The sequence below is a fragment of the Salvia splendens genome, unplaced genomic scaffold (genome assembly GCF_004379255.2).
Source record: "Salvia splendens isolate huo1 unplaced genomic scaffold, SspV2 ctg949, whole genome shotgun sequence".
NCBI classification, from domain to species: Eukaryota; Viridiplantae; Streptophyta; class Magnoliopsida; order Lamiales; family Lamiaceae; genus Salvia; species Salvia splendens.
This window is the reverse complement of record NW_024599637.1, coordinates 3,066-12,694: the sequence shown is the minus strand read 5'-3', so window position 1 is coordinate 12,694 and position 9,629 is coordinate 3,066. Positions and strand designations below refer to the sequence as shown.

Sequence of the window (9,629 nt, the reverse complement as noted above, 5' to 3'; positions counted from 1 at the left end):
TAGTTGCAGATGGTATATACCTTTCTCTATAATGGCGCCTTGCCAAGATAGTCTTTCAGATTGAGGAAAGAATATTGCCAAAATAATTCTCTATTTTCCACTATTTAATGAATATGCATTGTTTTGTAGTACTAATACTAATTCATGGCCCCTCCCAAATTCTTCATTCTTGTATAATCATAAAGTAATTCTTGCGTATTTCCTCATTTAATCACAAAAATGGCTCCAAAATTGAATCTTTTCGAGTGGTGTGGCAAAGAAACGCCGCAGGGAACTCCGGTGATCGTGAAAATGGAGAATCCCAGCTTCTCCGTCGTCGAGATCGGCGGCGCCGACGCCGCATTCAAGCCGGTGGAGAAGAGCCGCCTCAAGAACGCCAAGCAAGTGAGATGGATCCTCCTCCTCAAGGCCAACCGCGCCGCCGGCTTCTTAGCGTGGCTGGCCGCCGCCGCGTGGGGCCTCCTCGCCGCCGTGAGGAAGCGCCGAGGAGCCGCCGCCGCCACAGAGAAGCTCGGGAAGGGGAAGCTGATGCTGAGAGTGATCAAGCTGCTTCTCTTTGCTGCATTGGCGGCTTTAGCCTTGGAAGCCGCGGCTCACTTCAAAGGCTTCGAGAAAGGGATGTTCCAATCGATCTACGCGGCGTGGCTTGAGCTGCGCCGCCGCTACATCGCCCCTTTCATTCAGTCTCTCTCCATGCTGTGTGTGGCTCTCTTTATGATACAGTCTTTGGACCGTCTCATCCTCTTCCTCGGCTGCTTCTACATCAAGTTTAAGAAGATCAAGCCTACCATAATCGAAAACTCTTTTCGTTCCCACGATGATTATCCCATGGTTCTCGTGCAAATCCCAATGTGCAATGAGCGTGAGGTGATGAGGTTTTTGGCTTCATAATTCAAAATTTTGGCTAAGAGAGAAAAAACAAAAACTGATTGTTTGTTGTGTTTTATGTTGATTAGGTGTATGAGATGTCGATTTCTGCGGTGTGTCAGCTGGATTGGCCGAAAGATCGATTTTTGATTCAAGTTCTTGATGATTCCGATGATGAGGTGATCCAATGCATGGTCAAGAATGAGGTCTCCAGGTGGAGGGAGAGTGGTGTCAACATTGTCTATCGCCATCGCCTCGTTAGAACCGGCTACAAAGCCGGGAATCTCAACTCTGCCATGAGCTGTGACTATGTGAAGGATTATGAGTTCGTTGCGATTTTTGATGCGGATTTCCAGCCTGCCCCGGATTTCCTCAAGCTCACAGTCCCACATTTTGAGGTATATATATACATATATGGTTCGATGATGTTCATGTGTTGAGTGAGTGAAGAGTTAGTGATGGAGTTGTTTTGGTGCAGGGGAAGCCGGAGGTAGGGCTGGTGCAGACGCGTTGGGCGTTTGTGAACAAGGACGAGAACTTGCTGACTCGGCTGCAGAACATCAATTTATGCTTCCATTTTGAGGTGGAGCAGCAGGTGAATGGCGCGTTCTTGAACTTCTTCGGGTTCAATGGGACGGCTGGGGTTTGGAGGATCAAGGCGTTGGAGGACTCCGGGGGCTGGCTCGACAGGACCACTGTTGAGGACATGGACATCGCTGTCCGGGCACATCTCAATGGCTGGAGCTTCATATACCTCAATGATGTCAAGGTACATTATTTTGCAACAAACTAGTTTTTGTTCGTTGGAAATCGTTTGATTGAGTCTGTGTCTGCTTCGGTTAGGTTCTGTGTGAGGTTCCCGAGTCGTTTGAGACATACCGGAAGCAGCAACATAGGTGGCATTCCGGGCCTATGCAGCTCTTCCGGTTGTGCCTCCCTGCTGTGCTGAAATCAAAGGTAATATTTTTCTCCGATTTTCGATCTTTTGTTACCTTATAATACCATTAGGCCTAATGTGGAAAGCTTTGGTACAGATATCTATTTGGAAGAAGGCAAACTTGATATTCCTCTTCTTCCTATTGAGGAAGCTCATCCTCCCATTCTATTCATTCACACTGTTCTGCGTCGTTTTGCCTATAACGATGTTTATCCCCGAGGCCGAGCTGCCTATGTGGATCATCTGCTACGTGCCTGTGCTCATGACGTTCATCAACATATTCCCCGCTCCAAAATCCCTCCCCTTCATCGCCCCATACCTCCTCTTCGAGAACACCATGTCCGTGACCAAGTTCAGTGCCATGGTCTCGGGGCTGTTCCAGCTAGGCAGCTCGTACGAGTGGATTGTCACCAAGAAGGCCGGGAGGTCCTCAGAGACGGACCTGCTGGCTACAGCGGATAGGGACACAAAACCACTGATCGAGAGCAATGTGAGCCTTTTGGAGGAGGGAAAGGGGAAAGGTGTCAAGAAAACTAACAAGATTTACAGAAAAGAGTTGGCTCTTGCTTTCCTGCTGCTCACAGCTGCAGTTAGAAGCCTCATGTCAGCTCATGGACTCCACTTCTACTTCCTCCTCTTCCAAGGCTTCACTTTCCTCCTCGTCGGCCTTGATTTGATCGGAGAGCAAATGAGCTAGCTTGTTGCAGTTCAAGTGAAGATACATACATTGGATGATTTGGCTCTGAATCAGTCACTAATCACTATAGAGCATTTATTCATCAATTTTTAATAAGATTTCCATGCTATATATATATGCATACATACCTACAAAATTTTCCATATTCATTTGCTGTTGCCCACAGATGTATAGTAAGTACTCCACAGATAGCTGTTTATGTAAATTAAGTATAGTTTGAAGTTAATTCATTTTCCCTCTCTTACACCTTTGTATGTATTATAATTTTTCATATTCACTGCTGTAAATTCTTGATCAAGAACCGTTGCACCACCACCACCACCACCATGGCCCTCGGTTACTGTTCTTGCATTCTGCAAGACTAATGAGTGTCGGCAGAGGGAACATCGCGTCGTGAACGCCCTCAATTTCATCCGTTGAAGGGGGCCACGGAATATTTTTGTGGGCATTGGTGATTTGATCAAAGTGTCTATTTTTCAGAGCAAGCTCATTTACTACCTTTCTCCATCAAGAAAAAGATGTGATCTTGGATTTGGACAGCCCACCTGCAGAAAAGGGTGGCATCCTTTATTGCATTAATTACATCTTCATACTCTTAAGGCTGGCAAAAACGTGCATGGTTCTGTGATTTGGCATTCATTATGACAGGTGTTTTGATGTCCCATTTGTTTCACATGCTAAATTTCTTGTGTCAGTTAATCCAGTTGTAGAAAACTGTGATAAAATCAAACAGTTGTAACAAAGGCAATAATATTCTGATACAAAATTCAGAAAGTAGTACAGGCATTTCAAGAACTTTGTATCAAAATATTTATCTTTTCCTGTACAAAAACTTGTATACTAGTGCTTTCTTTCTGGATAATACTCTAGCTTACGATACGCGTTCCATCTGACGAATGCTGAGTTTGATCGAGTTTCCCGAAACGCACTCTCCTGAGTTAGGAGAATTGGTGCTAGTCGTCATCAGGATCGGCTGAGAAGTCTGGCTCTTCGGGCTTCTGAAGCTTGGGCAATTGCACGTTCTTCGCCTTGAGCGCTCCTCTCCTCGTGTTGGCAGCAAATCTAGAAGCCAGTATCGTTACTCCAAGGCTCTGCATTGCTGGCTGAGACAGGATGCAGGCAGCGGATTCATCCTCCTCTTTGTCGTTTTCATCATGTGAATAATGTCCCTCATCGGATACACAGAAGGACTCTTTCATGCTTAGGCTCTTCGCGGTGGTTCTCTTCTTGTGTCGTCGCCAGGCCACCTGAATGAAGCAGGCTGCCCACGTCCTCCAGTGGTGGGAGTAGTAACGGAACGTGTGCTGCAGTTTCTTGCTGTGAAGACGTCTGAACTGATTCGCAACAAACTTGAGGTCCTCTGCTCTCAGCACGAACGCCTCCACTTCGGTAAAGGATCTAACCGTTCTAGTCGAAGAGGGCAAGTTTAGGGTAGACCTTGGCAGCAAAGCCCATGAAAGCAGCTCCTCCCCACAGAAATCACCCGGCCTCAATATGGTCGAGTTGAAGAATCCTGTCCGCCCTCCGTTGGTGGTTGAGCTCTCCAACGTCCCTCTGATAATGAAGAGCATCTCCGTCACAGGATCGCCTTCACGAACAATGTAGGTCCCCTGGGTGCTTAAAGACGACACTAGGCGCTCACATATGGCGTCTAGAAGTTGACTGTCCATCTGTGAGAAAAATGGTACCTGAAATCGGGCAACGATAACGTTACATTGTGAATTTTACAACCAGATGAAAATATCAAGATTGGATATCTTACACGTCGAACAAGGTCTAAACAGAGGTGGCGTTGGATGTCACGACAGAGATCAGTGGGCAAGCCACGCAGGATGGATTCCTCGTTAACTCCCCTTGTGGCTAGCCATTTGTACTGTGTAAAACGCCTGATGCGTTGCTGCAGATCTTGTGGTAGTTGACGATGCCTCATCCATTCCTCAGTGTCTCTTCGCTTAAGCCTCCACTCCTCGAGCCTCACAGTGATCGATTGCAGATAGGTCTAAACAAATGACAAACCGATGAAATAAAAATAGAAGATTGAAAGTAGTACACAAAACACAGAAAGGATTCTCAGAATACCTGCATATTTCCAATCAAATGAGCGAACAGAACAAGCCCAAAGATAGCAATGAGTATAGCAAACAGAGTTTCACCAATAAACGTGCTCGTTGCCAATGTCTGGCCATACGAACTACCACAAACGACTATCAAGTCAAATTCCATTGGATTAAAAGAATGAAGTACAAGTTCATTTTGTGCAGAAATTTGTCTCAAAACATTTGACAGTGCAGTTTTTCAATACCTCAAGTTCTGTAAGCCCCACCATAAGCAGTAGAAGTATTTCTCCACAAAATCAGATGAGACAACGTTGTTCGCAACAGCATTTCCAAAAATGCCATAGTTAAAGTAGGTAGTATCACCGGGATTGCATCTTCTGAAGACGTGCGTGCTATTCACCCATTTCACTCTGTCACTGTGGTACAAAGCACTACAATCCAGAAAGCCAAGAGAACAACTGGTGGTATTCATTTCGACTGTGCAAGCTGACTTCCAACATGTAGCATGTCGTTGAATAGACAGCACGTACCAGGAAGCTCCCAGCACCTAACAAAAGCAGATAAATCATTGCAGAGAGAATCCGGCTGAAAGAGAAATGAATGCAAGTTCAAAGCATCGACATACATGACTTGCAAGCATGTAGAGTAGCAAATTGTATGCAGCACCGGCCCAGGCTGTCTTTGTGACTACTCCAGTAGCTTTGATGATTTGAGAACTCAAGGGGAAGATCAGATACAGTCTCGGGACGTACTGCAGCAGGACAATCAGTATCAACGCATTGTTCGTATGATCAGCATGGGAGCTTCTGATTGCTGGTAATATCGTCCATATCACAATCTGGAAAAAAGGGACAAACCAAACACTACACTCAAACGGCTTCCATAATCATCATCAACAATTCACCAAGAACGAAATATCTATTCGATGATTTGATTCAACCACCCCAAATTAGGCTCAGTATAAGAGTTCAATAGTTGTATGTTTTTTACAGCTATCTCATTTTCTCTAATGCATGTCACACAATTACTGAAACAACACTCAAAAGCTCCCTCAGTTTTGCAAGACTTTTCACAATATAGATCTTAATTTAGGACTAAAACTTCATAATTGACTGACTAAACCAAATTAAGGCACCAAGAGCTATCAAGAAAGGAAAACTAAGGCTACCTGAGGAAGAGGCAATGCTGCAATCGCATCGATGAAGAACTCGGACCTCAAATACCTCTTTGCAATCTGATCAAGATCCATGACAAGTTCACCCTTGCCAAAAACCCTTGATCTAGGAGAAACATAAGCTGTCCTAAACTTGATAAGCACATGCAGCAGATACAGCACATCAGCCAATGTCCTAAAACAGGTCACAATTATCCCCAAATTCAGGTCTATATGCATACATGAAGAAGTGCCAGAGCCCTGATTCAGCACAGAAGGAAGATAGAAAAACAAGGGATCCACAAAGAGTGCCACCAAACAAGAACACAAGAAAATCCTATTCCATTTCAACACAACATCACTTCCAGGATCCAAGATTCTTATTTTCTCTGGCTCTTGACATTCTGGAAAAACCTTAGACCTACCAAATTTGGGACCCTTTTCCCCATATCCACCTTCAGATTTCCATGGGGTTTTTGAGTTTTTGTACACAGGTAGTTGCTTTTCAAGGCTGTGAACCCCATTTTTCTCATCAAGATTCCTTTTTTCCTCATTCTGGAACCTAAAAACATGTTTATGCTTAGCATAAATTGTGAAAATGGGATGCAAGCTAAAGCTACAGAATGAGTGCAGAGATTTTACCTGACTTGCTTCTGTTTCTTGAAGTCCATGGTTGTGAAACGGTGAATGCATCCAGATTAAAGGGAAGCCCTCTTCATTATTTGCTAAAGAAATGATTGTGGTTTGAAAATTGGAAGCGCAGATTCAAGAATTCTTGCCAAAATCCACTGCGTTAGAGGGAGACACTATGGAAAGCCCAAATTGTGAGAGATATGTCTTGTCATGAATGAAGTGGAACCTTAATTTTGTATGAAGTTGACTTGTTATTAAAAGGTTTGTCAATAAGTGGCTGCAAAATATATGAAACAGCTATTTTGTCAGTCATTAACTAACCGTGCAGTGAATGGAAACTGAACACATAGAGAGAGGAGAGAGAGAATTCAAATGAAAGTAAACTTCCGACATTAATTCTCCAAGATTTTAAACGTTATATATAATTAATTTTAGTTATAATTAAACTTTTATTCAATTTTTAGTTTAATTTAATTTTTGAACTCCATATTTTGGTAGTGAAAAAGGTGTATGTTGACCTGCATAACAAAAATTTTTGTAACAAATTTATTTGCTTTCTTGATTTAAGGAATGGAACAACTGTAAAATTGAAAGTGTGATAAATGTACATAATTATGAAAACAATATTGTAATTGCAAATTGGATTTGATATTATATTTGCATTTAGTCGTTGTAATATGCAATTAGTCATTTTTTAATACTGAAAAGAAGGAAATGAGTGGCTGAATAAATGGAATTGTGGAAAAATATCAGAAAATTGTTAACATTCGGTATGTGCACGTGTAAGATGGAAATGGCTACCGAATATTTTGGCGCCGTTTCCGTTATCTCCACGTTCTGCGCACGTGACCCAAATTAAATATGCCCACTCTTCTTCCATTTTTATCTATTTTCTTTCGAGGAAGATTTGTTCCAAAATAAAATAAATGTAGTGCTAATATCATTTTCAGCTCAACAAGTACATACTCCCTCCGTCCCGCTTTAGCAATCCCAGTCACTTTTATGCACTCATTTTGTAAAAATGATAATAAATAGTTAATGTAGAGAAATGGTAAAGTAAGAGAGAGAATAATGTAGAGAAGAGTCTTATCTACGTTATTCTCTCTTGTACTTTATCATTTATCCACTTTAACTATTTATTATCATTTTTACAAAACGAGTGCTCAAAAGTGACTGGACTGCTAAAGCGGGACGGAAGGAGTATTTTATACGTATAATAATAGGAAAATTATAAAAAAAATATGAAATTTGATAAAATTCTAGTATGTTTTGCTACATAAAAATTCAATTGAAAAAATTATTTTGAAGAATAAAGTTGCTTACATGCAAATAACTAGTGATACTTTTCAACTAAACAACGTCGTTTTATTTATGTATGTACGGCATCATTTAAGTCATGTGTAGTGACGAATGCGTATGATTTCTTGACTTCCATATTAGACCCAATTTTAGCTAATTTTTTTCACGAATGTAATAACTAGTATAACAAATTCAATTTTAACCAAACTTTGTGATTTTTTTTCCACAATTTATCTTCGTTGATTTTAGTCGCATTGCAAAAGTTTGTGATGATCAAGATTTTCTTTGATACAAGGTTGAGGTACATTCTCGAGATCACAATCACTTTTCATTTGCAATCCTCACTTACACTTCCACTTTTCCAAGACAAGATTGTCATCGAGATTGTTTGCCTTTCACGTTTTATGGGAAACATTTATATATTGTGTTCGTTCTATCAAATGATTAAGATCGATAGTTAATAGCGTGAGTATCTCCGTAAGTTCGATCGCACCTACTCATACAAACTTACGAAGTGCAATTTTTCAAAGTGCTTTCATGAATAGCAATTGGTAATTATTTTTCATGCGAAAATAACCTTTGATTTGAGTTTATTTAACAAGATAATCGATTTCATGTGAAAAAAGCCTTTGATTTGGAATATTGATGCATCATAATGATTCAATAGTATAATGTCCCATGGTGTATAACCGCATTATAATGAAGCAAATTTTGTATTACGTACCTGTTACAATATTTCCATTATGTATAACTATATCAACGGGGTGTGTTTATATTACTAACTTTTCTTAAATTGCTAACCTGTTAACTCATTAACGCAATCAATTGCAACTGAGAATTGCAACTTGTTTCATATGTGTGTTGTTTTTCCATTAATTTTTATACTCCAGCTGAGCACAGTGAGAATAACGTTTTGAAACGATATATGTATATACCACATTACCAGGGAGGAAAATCCCAATCCCAATCCCAGAAAGTGTCAAATACAACATTTTGATGATCAGGCACTAGAGCTATAATATATGGGTGATGCAGTACAAATATTTAAAATAAAAAAAAAACAATTCCACAGAAAATGAACAAAACTAAAGGCGAATTGCCGGTCTCGCCATGACAAAACAGAAGAATATCTTCTGTTCACTACAATCAATCACCTGCATCTCTACTGTATTGTAATCCCATATAATAACTTCCCTCTTATTGGAAAAACACCAAGCAATCTGTGATTCGTGTTGTAAAAGCGAGGAAATCACAGTTCCCTGGTCCACGAATGACGAAAGAATGAGCGACCTAGATGATTATACGTATAAAAGCTAATAAACTTATCTCAGTCACAACTGAAGCTGTGATGTTGACCTAGAATGATCAGAGACCTGCAGGATTAAAAGAGGCTAATAACGCATCAGCACAACTAAGTTTACCGAGAGAGAATTGATGGTGTGAAATTGAAAAGGCAAGCCAAGTTCAGATATCCTGATGCTTAAAGAAATTAGTTGCATCATGTGACTCCATTGCTTTCATATCATGGAGCAATGGAATTGCTAACAAAAACTAGATACTCCAATAGAGTCTGAGACATGCTTAAAAGAGTGAACGAGGGACAGCACTGACCAGTTGTTCAGTTCTCAGACTACAAAAGTTGCAAGCATAGCATGCATTATAGCCCAATAGAGGATTACACCAAGACGTAAAGCAGGTTGTCTCATTAGGGCTCGGTCGATGGACATCCTGAAACAACATGCCAATAGAAATCAATACAGGCATAATACATTTAAAATACAAGTACAAGTTGATATTAAGGCTTACCATAATCCATCAACCATGTTTGAGACAGGTCTTGTAAATCGTGGGACAATTTTTGATGTGGTCAGCGACTTAAAACCGTGAGCTGAATTGACAACATAAGTATAAGTAAAATAGCATTGAAGAGGTCCTACAAATTCTATTTTTGCCACTTATATTGCCCACTGGCCAAAATCATATTAC

General features: G+C 40.8%; 2 protein-coding genes across 3 annotated transcripts; one reads left to right on the top strand and one right to left on the bottom strand.

Annotated features, from left to right (window-relative positions):
- On the top strand, nucleotides 1-2,739 carry LOC121791872 (probable xyloglucan glycosyltransferase 5). The gene is made up of 5 exons (XM_042189687.1): nucleotides 1-867; nucleotides 957-1,265; nucleotides 1,346-1,636; nucleotides 1,711-1,824; nucleotides 1,902-2,739. The coding sequence occupies exons 1-5, from the start codon at nucleotides 220-222 to the stop codon at nucleotides 2,499-2,501; spliced, it is 1,962 nt and encodes a 653-aa protein (XP_042045621.1). The 5' UTR covers nucleotides 1-219; the 3' UTR covers nucleotides 2,502-2,739.
- Nucleotides 2,740-3,208: 469 nt separating this feature from the next.
- LOC121791875 (probable cyclic nucleotide-gated ion channel 14) lies at nucleotides 3,209-6,569 on the bottom strand. 2 transcript variants are annotated; one of them, XM_042189693.1, is made up of 7 exons: nucleotides 6,354-6,569; nucleotides 5,727-6,266; nucleotides 5,184-5,396; nucleotides 4,804-5,105; nucleotides 4,581-4,692; nucleotides 4,264-4,500; nucleotides 3,209-4,189 (listed from the first exon to the last, which is right to left on the bottom strand). In XM_042189693.1, the coding sequence occupies exons 1-7, from the start codon at nucleotides 6,402-6,404 to the stop codon at nucleotides 3,455-3,457; spliced, it is 2,190 nt and encodes a 729-aa protein (XP_042045627.1). In that variant the 5' UTR covers nucleotides 6,405-6,569; the 3' UTR covers nucleotides 3,209-3,454. The 2 variants fall into 2 exon arrangements, with proteins under 2 accessions (XP_042045627.1, XP_042045628.1); XM_042189694.1 differs by having other exon boundaries at nucleotides 5,727-6,273; nucleotides 6,354-6,556.
- Nucleotides 6,570-9,629: the final 3,060 nt, after the last annotated feature.

Coding starts and splice junctions, on each gene's coding strand:
- LOC121791872 (XM_042189687.1), top strand. CDS start 220: ATGGCTCCAAAATTGAATCTTTTCGAGTGGTGTGGCAAAGAAACGCCG. Junction 1,266..1,345: donor TCACAGTCCCACATTTTGAG/GTATATATATAC, acceptor GTTTTGGTGCAG/GGGAAGCCGGAGGTAGGGCT. Junction 1,637..1,710: donor TATACCTCAATGATGTCAAG/GTACATTATTTT, acceptor TGCTTCGGTTAG/GTTCTGTGTGAGGTTCCCGA.
- LOC121791875 (XM_042189693.1), bottom strand. CDS start 6,404: ATGCATTCACCGTTTCACAACCATGGACTTCAAGAAACAGAAGCAAGT. Junction 4,693..4,803: donor TGGGGCTTACAGAACTTGAG/GTATTGAAAAAC, acceptor CGTTTGTGGTAG/TTCGTATGGCCAGACATTGG. Junction 4,190..4,263: donor GTTTAGACCTTGTTCGACGT/GTAAGATATCCA, acceptor GCCCGATTTCAG/GTACCATTTTTCTCACAGAT.